Consider the following 24,089-nt stretch of genomic DNA (forward strand, 5'->3'; position numbering starts at 1 on the left):
TAGGTGGGAACTCGATGTCACGGCTCCACTGTCCAACAATGACTGCACAGACTCTGGCTCCAAATGACATAACCAGAACAAGATAGCTTCACTTCTGTACAGTGAGACGAAGAAGATATGTGTTGGTTTTCATGTCAGTGTTGATGGTATACAATTGTTAACAGCATAAAGTACAATAAGAGTTTTAGTGATAAGATTGTCAAGAATTGTGATGCTTCAGTTACCTCACCGAATAGACAGTAAAATTATCTCAACCCTGGTCCCAGTTAGTACACTGGATATCAATATAGTCTTTGGTCCAGTCCAACCAAGAGAAATTTTGTGTAAATATTCATCTATCTTAATGGTTTTACATGTTTGACTGTTCATTTCCGCTCTGTGCTATCAATACAAAGGTATTGACCGTTACCACAGGTACAGCATCAGAGTGTTGGGTTTATTTTCTTTTAAAGAGTGTCTTTGCGGACTTGTGTGGGAGGAAGTTAACCGAATAAACAACTGAAATATATATGCACGGTGCATCCGGAAAGTATTCACACCGCTTCGCTTTTTCCACATTTTGTTATGTTAGTCCAAATCCAAAATGGATTAAATTAAATTTCTCCCTCAATATTCTATGCAAAATACCTCATAATGACAGTGTGAAACAAGTTTGCTTTAATTTTTTTGCAGATTTATTAAAAAATGAAACCAGAATGCGGCAGCCCATCTGGTTTTTCATGAACCCAAACATGCTCGTGTCACTCCACTGCTCATCCAACTACACTGGTTACCCATGGTAGCCAGAATCAAATTCAAGTCACTAACGCTGGCTTACAGAGTGACTTCAGGGTCTGCACTCAGCTACCTAAGCACTCAGGCTTTCAGGCATTCGGTTTTACAATCCTTCTCGAGCTCTGCTCTGCCATCCCTTCACACCAGGCACTCCCAAGCCAGACTTTTCTCCCACGTTTCACGCTGGTGGAACAGCCTACCAGCCACAGTAAGCGCAGCGGCATCCCTCTCTTCCTTTAAGAAGCACTTGAAAACTCATCTCTTCCAAGTGCACCTTGTCTGCTAACACCCCTAACCCTCTAACGCCCCTTTACTCTTTCATGCTCTCCTGCTTTCCACTCCTGCTCTTCTACTTAAGCACTTCTGATTATGCTCTGGCTCTTATTGCTTTAGTTTAATTCTACTGAATCAAAAGTTGTTGTTACTCACTCTGTAAGTCGCTTTGGATAAAAGTGTCTGCTAAATTAAGTGTGATGTCTGCTAAATGAAGTGTAATGAAACACAAAAAATGTAATAAATATTCACACCCTTTGCCATGACACTCAGGATGCTCAGGTGCATCCTGTTTCCATTGATCATCCTTCAGAGATTTATACAACTTGAGTCCACCTGTGGTAAATTCAGTTGATTTTGACACCTGTCTATATAAGCCCTCATAGTTGACAGTGCATGTCAGAGCACAAACCAAGCCATGAAGTCAAAGGAATTGTCTGTAGACCTCTGAGACAGGATTGTGTCGAGGCACAGATCTGGTGAATGGTAAAGAAAGATTTCTGCCACAGGTCCCGAAGAGCACAGTGGCCTCCATAATCCGTAAGTGGAAGAAGTTTGGAACTAACAGGACTCTTCCTAGAGCTAAACTGAGTGATCGGGGTAGAAGGGCCTTAGTCAGGGAGGTGACCATGAACCCACTGGTCACTCTGACAGTGGTCTGTGGAGAGGGGAGAACCCAACAGGACAAAGACCCTAAGCATACAGCCAACATCACAAAGGAGTGGCTTCGGGACAACTCTGAATGTCCTTGAGTGGCCCAGCCAGAGCCCAGACTCGAACCCTACTGAGCATCTCGGAGATCTGAAAATGCTTTACAAAAACGCTCCCCATCCAACCTGATGGAGCTTGAGAGGTTCTGCATAGAAGAGTGGGAGAAACTGCACAAAAATAAATGTACCGAGCTTACAGGATCATACTCAAAAAGACTTGAGGCTGTAATTGCTGCCAAAGGGGCTTCAACAAAGTATTGATCACAGGATATGAATCCTTATGTATTCTGTCTCACCATATAATGCTAAAGTTGTCCTGGCTCATATGATAGAAGGAAACTGCCTACCTTCCAGGCTAGACAGGAGCCATGAGTCTGGCCTCTTGGAAAATCTTTATAGATAGATAGATTGATTGATTGATTGATTGGTGATTTGGGTCAACTTTTAAAACCTCAAGTTAATGAACAATGACAACAAACAATCAAGTCTTCCAAATTAAAAACTTCGATACTTTATTGCCATTTCAACATAGTTGATAAGAATTCGGTTAGCTCACACAAAACAAGAACAAGAAGAACCAAAACAACCCCCTCACATGTTTGCATTTTTGACAGCTGCCTTGATGCTGCACTTGGCCATGATTGTCTGGAATTTGCAGTATTAGAATCAGAATCAGAATCAGCTTTATTTGCCAAGTACGTGTGACCATACAAGGAATTGGACTCCGGATTTTTCTCCTGTGCACCATACAAAGTACAAAATAACAATAATCGCTTCTCGGCCTTTTGGCTAAGACAGCGGTTGCCTCCTTTTGGTGGTATCTCATTTGTCTTCCCCTGGCATTTGGTTAATACCAGTTTTTTGGTTTGGGGGCAGTCGTGGATCAGCGGTTAGGGTGTCGGACCCGTAACCGGTGGATTGCTGGTTCGATTCCCCGTCCCGGTGTCCATGGCTGAGGTACCCTTGAGCAAGGTACCTAACCCCCACTGCTCCCCGGGCGCTGCACGCGGTCGCCCACTGCCCCGGGTTTGCTGTGTGTGTGCACGTCACTTGGGTGGGTTAAATGCAGAGAACAAATTTCGTTGGAGTGAGTTCCCTCCAATGACAAAATATGTCACTTTAATAACCTCATTGTGGCTACACATAATTTTTGTTGACTGTGCTGTACAGTGCAAATGAATCCCCCCTGTCTTTTTGATGTCTTGTTCTGGAAAGTCAAAAAATGAAACCATAACTCTGACAATTTCTAATCCAGTGTGTGTATTTAGCAATTAAAATGTTTATGTGAGGGTAGCTGCTCACCGCAGGGCACTGCTGTCATTGTCAGTTTTAATGGTACTGTATTCTGTCTCTATTTGTCTGTGGGGATGAGCCAGGCTGATGTTGGAGTACAGAGCAACTTCCTGGTTCACAGCGAGGCAGATGCTGGCGTAGTGAAGGTCATCCTGCTGTTCTGCTGGTTGTCTCAGTGCTACAGCTGATGTATTGTCATACACTGGACTCATGTTTAGCTGACAGGACAGACAGACAGAAGTCAGGCATGGCTACATTTGTTTGTTTAGACCCTAATGCTTGGTTAGCATTTGGTTCTCTGCTAATGCTAACTGCAAGGGCCTTCTCACTGGCCATTTTTTCAACAAAAGTAAATAAATATAATCAAAGTGCCAAAGTGTATTTTCAGAAATAAGTTTAGTTCAGTGAAGCCAGCCAATGTTTAGGGTTCTTTTCATGACCTTAAAGGTCTGTGCATCCACATCATGAATCCTGAAGCCTGGTATCCAGACCAGCAGTTGAGTTCCACCACCATGCAGATGCAAGGGAGATGAAAGTCATTTTGATTGCGATGTTGGAAAACAAGACGTTTCAGCTACTTTGAGAAACAGCCCCTCAATGAAAACTGACACATTTGAAATCATTATATCTGGGTAGCAGATGTAATGATGGTAATATTAGCTGGAGAGAAAAACTCAAATGATTTGAATAGCTTGATTTAACTCAGGGTGAGCAAATGTATTTTGGGAATTGTGTAAACCAACCATCCTTTGTTAAATACGCCAAGCAACAATAAAAATGTGAGGGGAAGAAATTCGGCAAAACATAGCACTTGAGAAACTTTCCTTACCTGTGTTTTGCAAATGGGTTTCTGTCCACCTTCACAGTGTTGTGTATTTCTTCTGGATAGGGGGATGAGCAAATGAGTTAATTAACTTAGACATGTAGGAAACAAGATGACCACATTTTAGAACAAAATTATAGCGATGCACAAATGCTCACCTCATCCATAGAAGAACAGCAAGGATTATGATAACCAGGAGAAAGGCAGTGGTGGTTCCTATAGCTGCTGATTTCTTTGCACCTGGGTGATAAGGAGGGAATACTGATACTTGATGATTACAGGATGTTTGAGTAAGTCAGGCTTAGTACATTGCTCCAAAATCTCCAACAGGCGTCCAACTCTTATCATCGCATTCAGTGACCCCTTGTGCCCTGAAAAGGCATGCCTTTGTTATGGTTCTCCATTCATTGAGGTTTTTGTCAACCACCTGTATAAGGTTAGATAATGTTAAACGTGTGCTTTATTAAAATGAGCCACTGCATGTTTAGGTTAAGCTGTAGACAATTGTACTTTGATTAAGGTTAGGTCAAGGAAGTGGGACTTGTGCCACCATCTGTTGGATCCAATAAGATCTACAGTAAAGAGGTATATGAAGGTGAATGCCAACCGACCTGGCCCAATAGTTAGGTGTAAGGTGTTCTTATGGCTTCCTCTTATGTTCTGGGCTTCACAGTAATAATTCCCACTGTGTTCAGCTCTGAAGTCAGTGATGGTGAAGTTCTGTCCTGATGCTTTTGGTGAGTCTTCATTCTCCTTGTACCAGGTGTAATTAGCTGCTGGGTTAGCATCACTGCTGCAGCTCAGAGTCACTGAACTGCCCTCCACTATCTCAGCAGAGGGACTCACTGACACAGAGGGAAGCTTTGGACCATCTGGAGGAAAGTATGGAAGGAGACACGTTTCACCAGACACTGAAATTGTGCAAAAGGTTCAGCTTCCCTCACACCCTTTGGCTAATCATCATTTCCAACAAACCACCAACAAGTTGTCTCTTCTAGCAGTTTAGAGCTGAAGTTGGTTCATGTTCAGCTTAATTCTGCAAAGCTTCTTCTGACAAGAATTTCCATGTACAAACCTAAATATACAAAGCAGGTTCTCCATATCATACTTTAACCAATTTGAAAGAAAGTGTCTGCCAAATCAATACAATCTTATTGTTGACCTAAAAGCGTTTCCGGGTGTTTTGAACTCACACTGGACATCTATGAAGAGGGATGAAGAGTTGATTTGTCCATATTGGTTCTCAGACTTGCAGTGGTAGCTTCCTGTGTCCTCAGAGCTGATCGAGATGAAATGATACATTTCTTGTGGTTCTTTAATCAGTGTTTGGTTGTCCTTGTACCAGGTGTAATTAGCTGCAGGGTTAGCATCACTGCTACAATTCAGGGTCACTGAACTGCCCTCCACTATCTTAGCAGAGGGACAGACTGACAAAGTGGATGTCTCTGGACCATCTGGAAGAGATGTGTTAGCATTTTTTTTTATGATTTGAAGTGCATTGCAACATCTGAAATTTGGTTTGAGTCCCTTAGACACCACAGTTAATGGCCTTTAATGAGATTTTGTCTATGTGGGTACGCAAATTAATGTGGGGTTTTTTTTACTCACATTTGACATTAACAGAGATATATTCAGATTTCATCTTCCCCAGCTCGTTCTCAGCTGTACAGTAATAGTCTCCAGAGTCAGAGGACTGGACAAAGTTGAGGACAAGCTGTGGTTCTTCACTGAGTAGTGTTTGATTGTTCTTGTACCAGTAATATTTAGGGACTGGATTAGCTTCACTTGTACAGGTCAGAGACACTGAACTGTTCTTCATAATGTCTCCAGGGGGGCTCTTTGACACGATGGGAATCGTTGGAACATCTGGAAGAGATAATATGATGCATACATTACGTACATCAGTGTGTTATTCAGTGGGTGTTTTATTCAAAGTCTATTATATACCAACAATGAAAAAATGTTTGTTTACATCCATTTTTACTTTTCGTCATCTGTTCCGCTGTTTTTGCTGACACAATCTTACAATTCTTTGCTCATTACTGCCACCAAGTGTCGATGAGTGGAATAACCAACAGCATGATGGGAATGCTTTCATTGTGCACATACCGGCTATGGAAAAAACAAGCACCCACAAAATCACTGCTCTATAGCGCTACTAGTGGTCAAACACTCCACAATCATTCACACTCTGCATTGGGTTATATTCTAAAGTGCTAACGTCATTCAAGTGTCTCAGGATGTTAGGATGTGATAATGGATGATTTCCCAATAACTAATGTATGTGAAGCTTTAATAAGACTGTGAATATGTGTAAAATGTTTGTCTTTGTCTGTAAATTTATCCTAAAATGCTTCTCTAGTTCTCCTCCAATGAGTAAATGAATTTTTAATTCATTTTTCCCTCTTGCTGGCAACAAGGTGCTTTTAGCTGTTTTTGGTTGCAATCAAGTCCTGACAGAAATATCTGTTTTTTTAGCAGATACATTACATACATGTAGTCTTAGGACACATTGTTTCTGTAAAAGTATTTATTATACCAGCGATAAAGTTTTCACCAGATATTTTGTTTAGTTATGCGGTGGAGTAAACTCACACACTGGAAGAGAGCGGTAATTCTTGTAACCACAGGAATAGTTGTTTGCAGGATCGACGTGTCCTCTGTAAGATGGAGAAGTTGCTTCTCGAATTTCCTTTCCATTCTCATACCAAATGAAGGAAGAACGATTAGTAAGACAGCTGCTGTGACAAACCAGCTTTGGACCAGTGAGAGACCAGATCACCTGCACCTGTAAATCTGGATCTGTGAAGAAGAACAGGAAAAAATAAGAGTCAGTAAATAACAGTGTTGTGCCTGTAAGTCGCCACCTTCAGGTCAGAGAGTCTAAATGCAAGCTAGTACATTTAACTGTACACAATTTAACAGTACTGATATATGATATGTATAACTTGTATATTAACATCACAATCTCGGAACCCATCAGCTACCATAACAAATGATTTTGACTCGTGGGGCTTCCAGTGCAGCCGACAGAAACCCGGATAATATATGAAAAGACTACTTTGTCTATGTGGTGTCAGATGAGCTATTTGAGAAGTAATAATGGAGTTGGAGTTGGCACACAGTATCTACAATTCAATTGTTTCACAAGTTGAAAAAATTAAATATGCAAAATGTTATCAGGTGATAACTGATGGATTCCCACATTGTGTAATTATTGCCCTCCACACGGACTGTTAATCTACACTCAGTCAAAGCCTGGTGAAACGTGATCTGGATGCAAATACCAGGAAACAAAAGCTGAAATTCTGGACTTTTGTCTCACATTCATGTTTTGATCTTAAACCAAAATGTGTACAGTGTACAGCAAGAACAACTGAAATGGCTTTGCTATTTCAATAGTGTTGGAGGGCACTGTGTATTTCAACAGCACATGAAATTCTGCTACATGATCACTTTGAGTTCATCAGTACCTGTGACAGTCAGAGTTGTAGCAGGTAAACTCCTCCCCCATTCAAAGCTTCCTGCTGTGAATGTGAAGCGATACTCAGCTGAGTCGCTCTCTCTCAGGTCACTGATTCTCAGAGTGGAGCGTCGTCCACCTTCATCAAGGACCTGAACACGATGCTGAGAGTCCAGCTGTGAGGGACTCTGCCACTGGAGACTACGTCCAGGACTGAACCACAGTTTAGACCTGATGTATCTGTTGTATCTGTTGTAAGTGCAAGAAATGTCCACTGATGAGCCTTTGAAGGCACAGATGCGTCTGTCAGCGTACGTCACTTTGTTGCAGGATTGACTACGAACACCTGAAAGATAAAACAATTGTGTGAACAGTCACAATGAGGGTCTCCGTATTAAAACACATGGAGTCATAAGGGTCCACTAGTGTGTTAGTGAAGACTTTATAGGACACTCACACACTGGAGGAGAGGGGGAATCCTCATGTCCTGCTACAGCACAGGAAATACTGTCTGCATAATCAAAGTCGACTGAAAAATAAAGATATGTTTGAATTTTCTCTCCATTTTTGTACCAGACGTAGGAAGAATGATCAGGTAGACGACAACTGCTCTGACACTTCAGCTGTGACAGTGAACAGCTTCTATATCTGCATCCTGTTGATGCTTGCAAACCTGTATGTGTAATGAGACAAAAATATCATTTGAGACTAAATTGTAAGTGTGGACATGTAATATAGACACCAGGATTTGTAGTAGTATTTCAAAATGTTGAACATGTAGCCAACTTATACGTTCCTAAAAAATTATTTAAAAAGTGTAAAAATGTCACCTGTGACAGTCAGAGTGACTCCAGGTGAACCAGAATATTCCCCGTGATGTTGGTTTGTTATGAACCTGAACTTGTACTCAGCTGAGTCGCTCTCTCTCAGGTCTGTGATTCTCAGAGTGCAGCTCTTCTTATCACACCTGTACTGTACACGACCTGAATACTGTGGGTCTGCTCTCAGATCCACAGGTTTGTTACCCTGTGATAAAGTATGCCAGAATGTTCTCTCAACGGTGGTGTTCAGGCCATTCATACTGGATGGGTATGTGTAGGTGCATCTCATTTCCACTGTTGATCCTTTCAAGGCACAGATCTCAGTAGGAGTGTAAGTCACTGCCCAGCCATCCCGACCCTGTACCACTGTAACACAGAGCACATCAGATTCAACAGACTCAACAAGATCAGTGGACAGACTTGTGAATGTGTGGATGTGATTTGGCAGAACCCTTGATGCAGTTTAGCAGAAATATCAGTGAGGGTCAGCCATAACATTAACTGTGTTGTGTTTTTTGGCTTGTGAAACAGGACTTAACATCTTTGGCTTTGTGACTTACCAGATCTAGTTTGCTCAGCGTACATTTGAATGTCACATTTTTGGGAATCTGACAGACATCTGCCCCTTCAGCAGAGGAATGTGAAAACACCTCTTTAGTGACAGACTTTGGACAGATACAAGTCAGTATGGCCCAAATCAGTCATTTTAAATGAGCTTTGCCTGCTTTGTCAAGTGATCAAAACTTGAAATAGACTGTTTGCTCGGTTTGTTTCCTGTATGTGGCCTGATCAAGTATGTAAAACTAAATGTAGAACACGGATGTGAAACTTATCGCTGCTGTTATCTATAATATGAAATCTTTTAGAGCACCATGATAGTTTCTGTCACAAAGCAGAACAGATGCTTTTTAAGCCCTATTTTGTTCAGATTTATATCCATAAACACATGGCACTGTATTTGGCAGCAAGTCTATTCAAGGATTCAAGGATTCAAGGAGCTTTATTGTCATTTCACACACGTAGAACATGAGTGGAATGAAATTAGTTTTCCCGGTCCCAGTATAAGCCCAATTGCCTAACAAAATAAATATAAATATACACAACGCTATATAATATAAAAACAGTGGAATATAAGAGAAAACAGTAGATGATATAAACACCACCACCAAGTCTAGAGCACAAACTACAATACACACACCACACAAGTGTGAAACTACAACTGTTAGTTTGAATATGTGGAGATGTGCATTCAGTCCAACCAGCTGAGCACAAAAACAGTTTGGAAAACCACGATTCATTTCAAATTTCAAATTTTCAAGCAAGCAAATGTCTGCTTCTGTCTCAGGGTTTTAAATTTAAATATCACAACATGATCAGATCTTCCGGCAGCTGTACCATACCATAGATACTATAATATTTTAAAGCAGATGTACAGTACCTGACAGGGAGAGAAGGACGACAACAAAAGAATTCATAGCGACTCTGCTTGTTTTCGTCTATTAAAAGATTTCACACAGCAGGAAGTGCAAGACACACAATTGAAAAGCTTGTGTTTCTGCTTCAGAATCAGGTCCTCTATGGTTTCCACTGCCGTGTAGGACGGCTGATGAAGCCCATCTGGCTTTCTTCCTCTTTTCATTATGAAGATACGTGAGCGGCTGAACGCGTGTACACCCCCAAGCTGAAATTCAGACTGAAGGTGCTGTTGATTGTTTATTTTTAACTGAACTTCCAAAAATACTTTCGACACCCCTCCCTTAACACAACAGTTTGCACTGCAGAATAAAACAAAGATGCCTTCACATCCCTGAGGTCACGGTTGACTTTCTGAGCAGAAACAGCCTCAAACTGAAACCGAGAAGCTCAGTCAAGCTCGTGTTGGTTCCCTGAGTGGTTTCCCTTGTGTTTACCTGTGTTTTCTTTCGTCACCTGGCTCACCTGTTCTTATTTGCCCACCTGCCCTGCAGCAGCCTCGTCAGCTCAGCTCTGTTCTCGCCGTTTTGCCCTCAGCCAATCAGCTTGTCTTGTTACTTTCATTTTCTGCTGTACTCCACGACAGCTCAGTATGTGTAAAATATTTTACTTTATATTCCATTGCTTTTAGATGATAAAACAAAGTTACATATTATTTTACAAATTAAGATAAGTTAAGACAAAATACAATTTGGGAAAATGCATTTTATTTTCCATTATTTTAAGTGAAGATGTATTCGATCTCGGGGGGATCCCCAAGCCAGCAGCATGGAAAGTTCAAAACTGAGCCCCACCCTTCAGCTGCAACACTAAACTTATGCACACATTAATGCATAAATAATTCTCATCTGATGAAACAATACATTGATCTGAAATGGGCCGTTCAGCATAATGACTCCTCTCTGTATTGGGAGTATATGTTTCTATTAATATTTTTGTGCTTTTATTTAAGTGCATTTTTGGACTCATAACTTAGTTGTAACAGAGGAATTTCTACACTGTGGTATTGCTACTTTTACATAAGTAAAAGCTCTATTTTCTTTACCACTCGTTACTACTTCCTGCTGCAGCTCACATCAGAGCAGATCATCTCACTGTTTAATTCAGGTTTTGTTAGGGAGAATAAAAGCATTCAGCATAATCCTGCTGTTTTTAATAGAGCTTTCAGGTACGTAATCACATTTACAGATTAGTTCCTAATTTATCTGTTTCTCTATTATGGCAGGTATGGCCCCCCAGTCCACCCCATAATTTAAACACTGGACACGTTGTATGAACCTGCCGACAGCCAGGGACAACATATAGCAACTAAATAACTATATTCAGTAAAATGACTGATTGAAAATGCATAAATAAGTGCAATATATGCTATTTAACAAACTGTAGTCAGTGCAAAATAAGTCACTGACTTGACACAATGACACAAAATAACAGAAACTGGAAAAAAAATCCATTTCAGTTCGAGTACTTAAACATCATCTCACTATTAGTGGGCTAAAATTTACAGTATCTGACAATAAAAATAGATAACTACAGCAGAACAGGGAACAAATGTATTACACTGTATTATAATGTATTAACATGTAGGAAGTGGCTTGTTAGCATCATCAGTAAAACTTTGCTCTTTGGTAATATTTTTATCCAAATTCTGTATTGGAATGGAGTGTAGACGATTCACAGATAAAAAGCAGATTGTCCAGAAGAGATCTTGATTTGGTCTGCTGGATGTGTGGATTCCTTTGATTGATTTTTTGAATATAAACTGCAGAATATGAACTGCACAGTCAATGCCTTTAAGAAAATGTCAGTTGCGTTGGTGGTGTTGGTGGGCATAAGAGATTATGGGAACCCCAAACAAACTCGTGACAAACGGCTGATGGTAGAAGAAGTTATTTTGTTGGCTATGCGTTGATTTTCACAGGAGCCTTTATCCTGCATTACTGTCCAGTTCAGTCCTGATTAGTGAATTTCCGTGCTGCTGTGGACACTTTTTGTTTAAACACTGTGGAGAACAGACCACAGATTTGTGCTGTGTTCATGCTGGTTTTTTGGGGATTGTACTGTACAGGGCAGACGGATCCTGCGCAGCATCTTCTGGACATGTTAATCTGCAAATGATAAAACATATTTGGAGATTTATGAACTTACAATATTAACTAAGAACAGGTTTGAAATAAGCAACAGCAACGAAAATGTGGCAAATTGTGGCAATAAAAATTCTCATGGACTCACACTTGAGGCGCACTGGCATTGTTAAAGTTGACAGCACTGTACTCCACGCAGTCACTGTCCTCTTCTTCTTCTTCATTCTTCTGTCTGTTGCGCTGAACTGGTGTGATGTTGGAGTAGAGAGCGTCTTCCTGGTTTTTATGGAACCTTACGCTAGCATACCAAAGGTCGTCCCGCTCCTCTGCTGGTTGACTCTCTAATGCAGCTGAAGTGTTGTCACACACTGAACCCATGTTTACCTGAAGGTTAAACATCGCACGGACAAAAGTGTTTAAGTATTTAGCTACACAGGTAAGCGGATAAGTCTGATTTTTATTGGCCTGTGACACAATAATAAAACATCTGCAGGTTTAAATTTGAGGGGGCAAATTCTGCTCTGCAGATGTAGTTACTCTACAAACATTTCCTTACAGATACAAATTTCAATGTTTATTTCATGTTGTCTGGTGTGGAACCAAGCTTCAATTTCAATGGCAAAAAGTGAACCAGTTTTCATGTGTTTCTGAAGTTGTAGTCCCTAATGCTCACCAGTAGGGGGCATAAAAATCAAGGATTGTCTAGTACCCCTGACAATACACTAACATGTCTGTGCAGATGGAGAGGTACATTATATGGACAAAAGTTATGGACCACCTGACCATCACACCAACAGGGACTTTAATGACGTCTCAGTCTAAACACAGACAGCTTTGCAGTTCTAACAGCTTCCACTCTTCTGTGAAGGCTTTCCACAACATGATAGGGACAGATGCTTTAGTTTGGGTGAAGAGAACAGGCAAAAAGGGAAATGAAGCACTGTTCAAATGAGTTTTCAGGTGAGAGTGGGGTCTGCATGAGTTCTTGTTCCTCACCTGTGTTCTGTGGTCCGGTCGCTCTGTGGTTTGTTTTGCAGACCTTTTTTTTCTAGATGGGGCCAATAATTAAAAAAATATGAATCATCAAATGATATGCCAAAAAAAAAACAGACTGAATATAAGGCACAGAACTGAATGAAAACACAGCAGTACCAGCTCACCTGATAAATAGGAAGACAGAGAGGACTATGATGACCAGAAGAATAGCAGTGATTGATCCAGCAGCTGCTACTTTCATTAAACCTGGAAAACGATGATCAAACAAAAGCACTGACAATTGTGAAATCTCGGTTTGTTTGATTCCATTCATTATGTTCTGATAATTGGACTTTGGACAAAAGTTTTCTAAATCAAGACTCATGTTAAATCTGGTTTTGCTTGTGCCAAATGACCCATAAAATAAGGCAGTACTTGGATTTTTAAATGTGTAACTGATTGTCAGTTCTTTTACATGACAGGCTAGAAAACACTGATCGACTTTGTAGTCAAGATATCAAATGATTGATCTTTGAATCATATTGAGCTAAACTGTCAGTCGAGCCCCACCTGGTTGTGAGGTCGGTCACCTGACAAGAAAAGCTGCAGGACAGACCTTGTGAAACCAAACATGATGGTGAGGAATCTTTTCTGCATCAAGAGTGAAAAGATGAGTTTATTTTCAGTGCATACAGGAAAGTATGCACTGAAAATAAACTGTTTTGTTTTTTTTTTTAATGTTTGGTTAGTACCAGGGACTAACCAGACTGTCAGCAGACAGTTACAGGAATCAGGGGGCAAGTAGGACTGCAGGTTCAGATGTTAAGGAAGGAGTTCAGAAATGCCAGAGAGAAGGACTAAAAGAGATTCTGGCAAATCACCAGAGACCTTTAGAAAGGGAGACAAGCACTTTCCTCAGGGTTGACCTTGACCAGGGGTATAGTCAGGCAGTGGAACTCTGGGGAGCCCAAGCAAAATGTCAGCGACAGCAGAGTTTGGAAACTTATTTAAAGTCTTGTCCAACACTGGTAAATGTCACAAAGATAATCAAAAAGCTGCACAATGCCAAGGAACCTTGGGTAAGACTGCACTAAATATTGTTGAGCTGTGTTGGTTGACAGTGTAGTGAAGAGGATGGGGACAGTGTCTGTGCATTGGCAGGGAGGGAAAGTGGCTGCCCGGTTGAACAAGAGGACATATGAAGAATCCATGAAGGAACTTTGTTCCAAGAGATCCCATCTGGACCCTTAAAAGAATTCACAGCAACGGCAGAATGGATGGGAAAGACAATGGAACACTCTTGTGTTTAAGGTAGTACTGCAGAGGATGCTAGGGCTGTGACAAAAATTTGCTTTTTCTTTGGTTGTTGTCGCACAAAGCCAGACCAGGTGATCCAGGTGTGAATGACTCACCCACCCCCCATTAGCTGCATGAATAAAATGGCGTGAGAGTGAATGAGAATGACTTACTTGCCACAACAGTCAGATGTAAGGTGTTCCTATGACTTCCTATTAAGTTCTGGGCTTCACAGTAATAATTCCCACTGTGTTCAGCTCTGAAGTCAGTGATGGTGAAGTTCTGTCCTGATGCTTTTGGTGAGTCTTCATTCTCCTTGTACCAGGTGAAATTAGCTGCTGGGTTAGCATCACTGCTGCAGCTCAGAGTCACTGAACTGCCCTCCACTATCTCAGCAGAGGGACTCACTGACACAGAGGGAAGCTTTGGACCATCTGGAGAACATATGAACACATGTTATCACAAAGAAATTAATTCGTAAAGCCAAGGTTTAATATCTTAGATTAGTTTTACCATTTTTATCAACTGTGTTTCATTTTCCATCTTAATTTTGCATGACTAATGGTTTTCTGTCCATGTTATCGTGAATCTTTATCTTGCTTTTACTATTACCAAGTTAACATTAACTTTCAACCACCTGTTGTGATTTTTATTCCATTTTTATTTTTGTGATGCATTTCATTTCTTGGTTGTAAAACTATCCTTTATATTACTTGTGATGGTACATGAATCAGACATGACGTTGTTTCTACATCCATTAAACACAATGTCAAAGTGATTTGCTGACATTTTGTACTCACACTGGATGTTGATGTGCACAGATGTGGAGTTGACCAGGCCATACTGATTCTGAGACTTGCAGTAGTAGATCCCATTGTCCTCTAACCTGATCGATTTGAAAGGATAAATACCTTTTGGTCCCTGCATCAGTTTTTGGTTGTCCTTGTACCAGGTGTAATTAGCTGCTGGGTTAGCATCACTGCTGCAGCTCAGAGTCACTGAACTGCCCTCCACTATCTCAGCAGAGGGACTCACTGACACAGAGGGAAGCTTTGGACCATCTGGAGGAGATAAATGTATAGTACTGAAATTGTAAACTATGTGGCAGCATCTTAGACTCTGCATGTGGTCTGACAAATGGATGTGTAATGGTTTGAATCTGGGTCACAAAATTGAATTGAAACTCTTGAAATCTCATGGAGCTGCTCAGTGAATTACAGCAGACTGTGAATATAAAGCAAGTGGAGCTCTAGTAGATTTGATCAGTAAAACCTTCTGCTGCAGAGGCTCAACAGATTCGGGATGTTTGTTATTTTTAAACAAACTGTTTCACTCACGTTTCACATCCACAGAGATGGACTCAGACGTCGTCCTCCCCAGCTCGTTCTCAGCTGTACAGTAATACTGTCCAGAGTCAGAGGACTGGATGGACCTGAAGACAAGCTGGGATTTAAAACTGACTCCATTTCCATTAGTTTTGTACCAGGTGTAATTAGCTGCTGGGTTAGCATCACTGCTGCAGTTCAGAGTCACTGAACTGCCCTCCACTATCTCAGCAGAGGGACTCACTGACACAGAGGGAAGCTTTGGACCATCTGGAGAACATATGAACATGCATTAGTCAAAGTTGACAACATGTTATCAGACCACTGACTATTTTAATTTAAATGTCTTTCTCTGAGTTTATTTGTATTTATCCCTGCGGCTGTCCAGAGTTCTGTTCCTGGATCTGTCTTTGTTTGGACTCCTGATGGTGAGAAGTGACCATAACAAGCCGTTAATAATTTGTTATTGTCAACAACTCCACACATTCTTCTCTATACATGCTGGCAGTGTCCAGGTCCTGTTTGCTCAGTCTGTCTGTCCTGACAGGCCTCTCATTTAAGTTACAGTTACAAGGAAGTCTTTCTTTGCCAACAAACCAACTTGTTGGAAACGTGTTACAGGCATCAAATTCAAAAGAATTCAAATACTGTATTACAACATATATCTAAATATTGTTTTTCTTATGGACCTCATACTTTAGCACTTTAGTTTGGTGTTTGTGTCATAATGTTTTAGAAATAATTCTTTGTGTGTGTCTGTGTTTGTTGTCCTGACACAGTGGAGTAAACTCACACACTGAGGCAGAGACGTAATCCTCATGTCCTTTCAGAGCACAAGAGACGACGTCTCCCACATAAAAGCCATCTTTATAAGAAGACGTTTCCACCCCTGAGATTTTCGTTCCATTCCTGAACCAGACGTAGGAAAGACGAGCTGCTGGACTGCAGCTGCTGTGACACTTCAGCTCTGCCTCAGTATAAGACTGACTGACTGATATTCTGCTCACCTGAACCTGCACATCTGGATATGAGAACATTAAACAAGATTACAATCACTGGCTCTGAAAGAAATCCATGGTAGATGTACATACATGTCAACACAGCAGTTACACTTTCTATAAGTAGTAGTACTGCACAACAGGAAGTACACAAACTCATGATGATGGATCATTCCTGACATGTTCTGTGACTTTAAATGTCCTGTGTTGGTGTGTTTACATCACTTTGAGTTCATCAGTACCTGTGACAGTCAGAGTTGTAGCAGGTAAACTCCTCCCCCATTCAAAGCTTCCTGCTGTGAATGTGAAGCGATACTCAGCTGAGTCGCTCTCTCTCAGGTCACTGATTCTCAGAGTGGAGCGTCCTCCACCTTCATCAAGGACCTGAACACGATGCTGAGAGTCCACCTGTGAGGGACTCTGCCACTGGAGACTACGTCCAGGACTGAACCAGAATGTAGACCTGATACTTTCATAACTGTTGTAAGTGCACGAAATGTCCACTGATGAGCCTTTGAAGGCACAGATGCGTCTGTGAGCGTACGTCACTTTGTTGCAGGATTGACCACGAACACCTGAAAGATAAAACAATTGTGTGAACAGTCACAATGAGGGTCTCCATATTAAAACACATGGAGTCATAAGGGTCCACTAGTGTGTTAGTGAAGACTTTATAGGACACTCACACACTGGAGGAGAGGGGGAATCCTCATGTCCTGCTACAGCACAGGAATAACTGTCTGCATAACCAAAGTATCCTGAATAAGAAGAAGATGTTTGTGTCTCAATTTTCTCTCCATTTTTGTACCAGACGAAGGAAGGACGAGCAGGTAGACGACAACTGCTGTGACACGTCAGCTCAGCCCAGGTAGAATATGAATATGTTCTCACCTGCACCTGCAGATCTGGATCTGTGAAGAAGAAACAGGAGAGTCAGTTCAGACAAAACTGTGAACACACACATTTACAAGAAGGTCCACATAAATGGGGCACGCTTAAGTCTTTTGGTATTTGGTCTCTGTACACCACCAGACTGAGTCTGTGATGAAACACGCAGGATGTGAACAACATGAAAACTTTCACCTTAAATTCAAGGGGTTTGACAATAGTGTGGCATTATCCATTTAAAAATTACAGCCATTTTGATACACCCATCGGCATTTTTGATGGCTCATAAATGATGGGACAAACGGCTGACAAGCAGTTTCATAGCCAGGTATGGCCTGTTTCCTCATTAGTCCATAACAAATCAATCCGATGAAGGTCTGGAGTTGGTTCTGAGTGTTACATTTGCATTTGTCAGGTGTTCACTGGAACACTCAACATGAGGTGTCTATGCAAGTGAAGGAGGCCATCGTTAGGCACAAACAACAAGATAAACCCATCAGAGAAATAGCAAAAACATTGGAAGCGTCCAAAACAACAGTCTGGAACATTCTTAAAAAAATAACAAAAATTAACTGGCAAGTTCAGCAACACCAAAAGGCCTGCAAGACCACAGAGGACAACTGAAGTGGATGACCGAATTCTGTCACTGGTGAAGAAAAACCCTTCACAACATCTAGCCAAGTCTAGAACCCTCTTGATGAGGTAGGTGTGTCAGGCAAAAGTCAGTCCCCTGATCTCAGCCCCAGTGGTGGTTCAACATTGAATTACTCCCCGGGCGAGATCCCCTCCGAGCCCCCCCCCCCCCCACACACACACACACACACACACACACACTCACACTCTATTGCAATTACAACAGGAAAAAAAATGACAACACAATTCTGCATAAAACACTATAAGTTATCAGAAGTTAAAAACATATACCCTATATACATAAATGTGGCAAAAATATATACAATCAGATATATAAAACAAACAAACAAACATCCATCCATCCATCCATTTTCTATACCGCTTATCTTTCAGGGTTGAAGGGGGGCTGGAGCCTATCCCTATAAAACAAACAATGATATAAAATATTAAGAATAATATACAAATGAAATATTGAATAAATATTCTAAATAACACAAATCCTTCATCACACAATCAACACACTAAAGAAAATCTATTCATTACACTACTGCACTAAGAACAGAAAACACAAACTAAAACTAAACCCTGACCTTTCCGGCCTTCCTTGATGCAAAATCCAATTCTCCAATCCTCCAATTCTATGCTTGGCACACTTTGAGTCATGACTGGTTAAACTATGTTTGTCACAAAACAGAGTTGTAGCAAATAGCAAATGTTCATCTTTGAAACTACCTACATACATGAAAATTCTGTTGACTAATTGCAGGACCCAACGTGATGGAAATAAATAATAACTGAACCTGTAACAGTTTTGTTGCAAAGCACAACCTTATGGTGAAATTAGATCTGCTGTTTGTTAAGATGAATTACTGTTGTATAAGCACAGCAAGCATCATAGCGAGAAGGCTAACAAACACATATAGCACCAGTGAACATTAGCCCTTCATTCATGACATGGATACTGTAATCATACAGAGAGAACAGAGCAAACCTTCATCTTTTGCTCATTTCTCCTCTCCTTCCTTACATTTTTTCCTAAATTGGGCACCTGATGGCTTTGACCTTTTTCTGTCCATCTCTGTGTTTACTCAGCGCTCAACAAACAAATTTCCCAGCGCTGTCACTCAGGACCAGGAGTCAAGACTAAACCAATTCACCTTGGTGACCACATAATCATTTTGTATGACCTGTTTTTATTTGGCCATTTCACACAATTCAGAAAAACAAAAACGTGCAGGAGTTATAGGCCTGCATTCACAGTATTATGAATGAAATGTGCGTTTTATGGAAGAAAGTCAAGGTGTGACTGATTTTACCCATTTTATACAGTGGATTCCCTCCTGCCCGTTCAATCTGGGAGAGACCCAGAGGTGACCTGTCCCCGCCCCCCTCCCCTTTACCTTTCTCACACACAGCTTGAGTGCATGGCACCTTCTCAGCAAGCAGGTGCACCTGCAGCTGCAGGGGGCGCCAATTTGCAGATTCTCCACACGGTGATATCACAAAGAATAGAAAACCATGGAGCGGTGCAGATTTTTTTTTTCCAAGCGCTCGTGCTGCTCCCCTCTCAGTCAAGTCTAGAACCCTCTTGATGAGGTAGGTGTGTTATTGTCAAAGTTTACAGTCAAGAAAACGACGGCTTTGTTAATGTAAATGCAGACGCTTCAGAAGAAGGCAGGGTCATGGCATGGGCATGTATGGCTGCCAGTGGAACTTGGTCACTGGTGTTCATTGATGACCTGACTGCTGATAAAAGTAGCAGGATGAATTATGAGGTGTTTAGGGCTGTACTCTGCTCAGATTGTGCCAAATGATGAAAACTGAAAGGACGCTGGTTCATATTTCAGGTGGATAATGACCCAAAACATACAGCAAAGGCAAGCCAAGACTTTCTAAAGGCAAATAAATGGGATATTCTTGACTGGCAAAGTCAGTCCCCTGATCTCAACCCCACAGAGCCTGCTTTTTACTTACTGAAGACCAGGCTGAAGGTAGAACAAATGACAAGCAACAGCTGAAAGCATCTGCATTACATCACTTTGAGTTCATCAGTACCTGTGACAGTCAGAGTTGTAGCAGGTAAACTCCTCCCCCATTCAAAGCTTCCTGCTGTGAATGTGAAGCGATACTCAGCTGAGTCGCTCTCTCTCAGGTCACTGATTCTCAGAGTGGAGCGTCGTCCACCTTCATCAAGGACCTGAACACGGTCTGAATACTGTAAGGGACTACGTCCAGGACTGAACCAGTATTTAGACCTGATAGTTTCGTAACTGTTGTAAGTGCAAGAAATGTCCACTGATGAGCCTTTGAAGGCACAGATGCGTCTGTGAGCGTACGTCACTTTGTTGCAGGATTGACCACGAACACCTGAAAGATAAAACAATTGTGTGAACAGTCACAATGAGGGTCTCCATATTAAAACACATGGAGTCATAAGGGTCCACTAGTGTGTTAGTGAAGACTTTATAGGACACTCACACACTGGAGGAGAGGGGGAATCCTCATGTCCTGCTACAGCACAGGAATAACTGTCTGCATAACCAAAGTGTTCTGAATAAGAAGAAGATGTTTGTGTCTCAATTTTCTCTCCATTTTTGTACCAGACGAAGGAAGGACGAGCAGGTAGACGACAACTGCTGTGACACGTCAGCTCAGCCCAGGTAGAATATGAATATGTTCTCACCTGCACCTGCAGATCTGGATCTGTGAAGAAGAAACAGGAGAGTTAGTTTAGACAAAACTGTGAACACACACAACACATTTATATCACTGTTTTCTAGATGTTGAATATTTGGAAATAATTAACATATGAATGAAAATGTCACCTGTGACAGACAAAGTGACTCCAGGTAATCCAGAATATCTGCCACCAGGTTGGTTTGTTATGAACCTGAACTTGTACTCAGCTGAGTCGCTCTCTCTCAGGTCTGTGATTCTCAGAGTGCAGTCGTTGTCACCACACTGAACATCCACACGACCTGAATACTGTGGGTCTGTTTTCAGATCCACAGGTCCATTTCCATCCTGTCGAGCAAACCAGAATGTTCTCTCAATGATGATATAATGGTAATTCATCCTGGATGGGTATTTGTAGGTGCATCTCATGTCCACTGTTGATCCTCTTGAGGCACAGATCTCAGTAGGAGTGTAAGTCACTGCCCAGCCATCCTGACCCTGTACCACTGTAACACAGAGCACATCAGGAGTCACAATCAGACTCAAAACAACATAAGGAGGAAGACTTTCCTTCGTAGCAGAGGAGCTTCACTTTCTAAAACCAACTTTGTTCTCATGCCGTCTCACTTTAAATCAGGGTGAGACAAAGACAGTCTTGTAGCCCCAACATGAGGAATGTTGGCGAACTTTGAAACACTCAAACTGTTTTACTGTTTCATCTTAACTTGATCTAAGCTCATGACTTATTATATAACACATGTTTTCTCATAATTTCTAATGTCTGTTTTTTAAAAAAGTGTGCATATTAGATCAGGTAAAGTCAGCAGAGAAAAGGAGAAATCAACAATATGAACAGTGAAGTATGTACACATGACCTGAAGAGCACAGAGGCAGGACATCATATGGTGGGTGCAGTGAGGGAACAGCAACATATTGAAAGAGGGAACTTTTAACACAGTACTTTCTGCACAGGATAAAAATAGCCAGTGGTTGAACATTAGGGTGTGAGGGGAACAACAAGAGTCTGCTTTTCTGCTTGCTTGACTTTCTGTGGTCAGGCTGCTGCAGAGTGTGTGAATGGAAACGGCAAAGGAAGATACAGATCAGTGAGGCGTTGGCAACTCTGGGTCCTCTGCTTATGATGGTCGACAGCTGCAGCATCCACCTCAGGTGGCACAGCCCTGCCCGCTAGAATCAACCAGTTTGTGAGTCGTTTGCCTTTTTGATATTAGCTTTCATAAGAAATGCAGGAGTTGGTTGGATATTTCAAAAATAACATCCCGAGTCCTATTCTTTTACTCTCGTCAAAGGAGTGAGGCGTCGCTGTGGTGCAGTGGTTAGCACTGTTACCTCACAGTGAGGGGGTTTCAGGTTGCAGTTCTGGTCTGGGCCCTCCTGTGTGGAGTTTGCATGTTCTTCCTGTGCCTGTGTGGGTTTTCTCTGGGTAATCTGTCTTCCTCTCACTGTCCTAAAAACATGTGTATTAGCTTAACCGGCTCGCCCCTCAGTGTGTGTGTCTGTCTTTGCCTGTCGGCCCTGCGACTGACTTCGACCAGTCCGAGCTGTAGCCGACCTCTCGCCTGTAGTCAGCTGGGACAGGCTCCAGCTCCCCTGATGGATGAAGTGGGTATGGAAAATTGATGGATGGATAGATAGTCTGTGCCTTTGAAAACCCTGAAGCCGTATTTTGTTGGTAACCCCAGACCACAAAGGTTGTTGAGTGGAGCCCCAGGAGCTGCTGTTTGGATGCGATTTATCATCATCTACAGACTGCATCACATTACACAAGATTTTCAGGTTTGTAAGACCTCAAGTTCACTGAAGCACATGACTGCACTAACATCATGACCACCCGACTGTCACTGTATACTTCACTTCCTGACTCAGAGTGAAATACAACACTAAGATTATGGGTCAAAAAATCAAAATAATGAGTTGAAACACATTAAACGCTCTGTATAGCTGAGGGGAAATGCACAGTCAGGTTTTCATTCCCCGTGGCTTCATTGGTAACCTTTCACATTACAGTAAGTTGACCTATTGTCAATAAGGACATGAGAAACATAAGACACAATACTGTCTAAATGTTATATTACTTGTATTCCCATATTAATTATGCTGTCATAAAGTTAACAGCCTCTGACTTCACTCTGACGTGTCCACACTGGCTAAAGCTAAAGCTAAAGCTGAAGCGGACAGCATGATGACGTAGGAAGTTCCACAGAGGTATGAAATTTATTCAACAAGCTGTTTAGAAGATTATTCTTTGTTAATGTACAGCTACCATTCCCATCCACATAAACACAGTTTTACCATCTTTAATGTGCACGATACCTCATTTTATAAAGTTTAAGGTGTACAGAGATGCCCTTGGTTTAAACAACAGATACGACTCTCTGTCATCGTCCTGTAAAGAGTTCGATTTAAATAAGGAGACGTGAGCGTCTGGTGTTGCAGAGATCTCGATAGCTTGTATAAAAGTACACGTCAAAACCTTTTATCAACTAAAAACCCATCAATCGTCCTCTCACTTTCTGAAGTTTGCCCACTTCTTAGATATAAACGTGGATTACGGTACCTTGTACAGAGAGCAGGAAGACGACAAATCCACTCAATGCTGCCTTTAAACCCATAGCTTCTCCTCACCCTGCTGTTAGATCACCACGTCGATCACATACATGACAACTACTGTATGTCAGTTTAACACAGTAAACATTGTTTCATCAGAAAAAGGGGATGTGGTCACAGAAGACAGCTTGTCTTTCTGTGGTTGGTGCAGTTAAACAGACATTGAAGTGTTAAAAGTTGCTCTGGCTTCCTTCCTCTTTATGTTATTAATATGCATGAAGAGACAAATGCCTGTAAATCCCCAAGTTGAAATGAAGAAATGGTTCTTACTGCTACTATGTAAAAGAGATATGAACTTCTTGAGATGAAGTTCATGGAAATTACAAAAAGAGTCATTTTGTGACCTTTTAGAGTGTCTTAACACATTTCTTTGTGAATTTTAGTCACAAAAGCAAGACATGAAACAATCAGGTCCAATTTATTTGGTCCTGGTGATAACTCGGCCATGAATATATATAATGTACACAAATCACTGTGGTCTGGAAATATTTTTTTCCTAATACTGAAAGCGAGGCTCTGATAAAAACACATTTGTTTTCTTCTGTTCACTCTTGTCGAGAGAGTATCAATCATTACTGGAGCCAGGTGGCACAGTTAGTTATTCAGGAGAAACAGCACCATAAAGTTTGGAAAGGACTTTGCACTGCAGTGCAAAACAGCCATAGAACAAAGCACCCAGGTTACCCAGGAAGTCAAGCTGATGGCTTGAGGCTGCTCTTGCCACAGTGGTAATTTAAGATAGCATGCTTTATTCATGCTTTCCACAAGGTTTAGGAGTGTGTTCATGGCAATGTTTGACCATTCTTCCAGAAGCACATTTGTGAGCTCAGACACTGATGTTGGACGAGAAGGCCTGGCTCACAGTCTTCGCTGTAATTCATTCCAAAGGTGTTCAGTTGGATTAGAGGTCAGGGCTCTGTGCAGGCCAGTCAAGTTCTTCCACACCAAACTCACTC

At 41.5% G+C, this 24,089-nt stretch overlaps 4 protein-coding genes across 8 annotated transcripts in view; all 4 read right to left on the reverse strand.

Moving 5' to 3' along the window:
• Positions 1-20,026, reverse strand: part of LOC124050932 (titin-like) — a 226,840-nt gene extending 206,814 nt beyond the window's left edge. For all 5 annotated transcript variants that reach the window (XM_046373922.1, XM_046373954.1, XM_046373948.1 and 2 more), the window contains exons 1-4: positions 19,885-20,026; positions 16,995-17,219; positions 16,551-16,883; positions 16,104-16,331 (exon numbers count right to left, since the gene is read on the reverse strand). The gene's annotated coding sequence lies outside the window, so the exon portion shown is untranslated. The remainder of the gene's footprint in view (positions 1-16,103; positions 16,332-16,550; positions 16,884-16,994; positions 17,220-19,884) is intronic.
• LOC124053488 (B-cell receptor CD22-like) lies at positions 2,246-8,416 on the reverse strand. Its single transcript, XM_046378700.1, has 12 exons — positions 8,167-8,416; positions 7,794-8,009; positions 7,347-7,682; positions 6,469-6,675; positions 5,482-5,739; positions 5,067-5,327; positions 4,485-4,745; positions 4,032-4,113; positions 3,880-3,931; positions 3,060-3,268; positions 2,882-2,964; positions 2,246-2,528 (listed from the first exon to the last, which is right to left on the reverse strand). Exons 1-11 carry the CDS (start codon positions 8,414-8,416, stop codon positions 2,895-2,897), a joined length of 2,202 nt encoding a protein of 733 aa, XP_046234656.1. The 3' UTR covers positions 2,246-2,528; positions 2,882-2,894.
• Positions 11,402-15,497, reverse strand: LOC124051039 (B-cell receptor CD22-like). Its single transcript, XM_046374070.1, has 7 exons — positions 15,323-15,497; positions 14,786-15,046; positions 14,159-14,419; positions 12,875-12,956; positions 12,711-12,762; positions 11,863-12,098; positions 11,402-11,738 (listed from the first exon to the last, which is right to left on the reverse strand). Exons 2-7 carry the CDS (start codon positions 14,910-14,912, stop codon positions 11,666-11,668), a joined length of 831 nt encoding a protein of 276 aa, XP_046230026.1. The 5' UTR covers positions 14,913-15,046; positions 15,323-15,497; the 3' UTR covers positions 11,402-11,665.
• On the reverse strand, positions 15,679-23,295 carry LOC124053495. The gene is made up of 7 exons (XM_046378713.1): positions 23,084-23,295; positions 20,655-21,011; positions 20,308-20,532; positions 20,014-20,196; positions 16,653-16,883; positions 16,318-16,331; positions 15,679-15,732 (listed from the first exon to the last, which is right to left on the reverse strand). The coding sequence occupies exons 1-7, from the start codon at positions 23,136-23,138 to the stop codon at positions 15,679-15,681; spliced, it is 1,119 nt and encodes a 372-aa protein (XP_046234669.1). The 5' UTR covers positions 23,139-23,295.
• Positions 23,296-24,089: the final 794 nt, after the last annotated feature.

Source organism: Scatophagus argus, chromosome 2 (assembly GCF_020382885.2).
Source record: "Scatophagus argus isolate fScaArg1 chromosome 2, fScaArg1.pri, whole genome shotgun sequence".
NCBI classification, from domain to species: Eukaryota; Metazoa; Chordata; class Actinopteri; family Scatophagidae; genus Scatophagus; species Scatophagus argus.

Coding starts and splice junctions, on each gene's coding strand:
- LOC124053488 (XM_046378700.1), bottom strand. CDS start 8,416: ATGAATGGCCTGAACACCACCGTTGAGAGAACATTCTGGCATACTTTA. Junction 4,114..4,484: donor ACACCTAACTATTGGGCCAG/GTCGGTTGGCAT, acceptor CTTATCACCCAG/GTGCAAAGAAATCAGCAGCT. Junction 2,965..3,059: donor AATGACAGCAGTGCCCTGCG/GTGAGCAGCTAC, acceptor TTGACTTTCCAG/AACAAGACATCAAAAAGACA.
- LOC124051039 (XM_046374070.1), bottom strand. CDS start 14,912: ATGCAGGGACCAAAAGGTATTTATCCTTTCAAATCGATCAGGTTAGAG. Junction 14,420..14,785: donor TGTGCACATCAACATCCAGT/GTGAGTACAAAA, acceptor TATGTTCTCCAG/ATGGTCCAAAGCTTCCCTCT. Junction 12,957..14,158: donor ACATCTGACTGTTGTGGCAA/GTAAGTCATTCT, acceptor ATCGTTTTCCAG/GTTTAATGAAAGTAGCAGCT.
- LOC124053495 (XM_046378713.1), bottom strand. CDS start 23,138: ATGGGTTTAAAGGCAGCATTGAGTGGATTTGTCGTCTTCCTGCTCTCT. Junction 21,012..23,083: donor CTTCCTGCTCTCTGTACAAG/GTACCGTAATCC, acceptor TCTGTGTTACAG/TGGTACAGGGTCAGGATGGC. Junction 16,884..20,013: donor TGTTCAGGTCCTTGATGAAG/GTGGACGACGCT, acceptor TTTATCTTTCAG/GTGTTCGTGGTCAATCCTGC.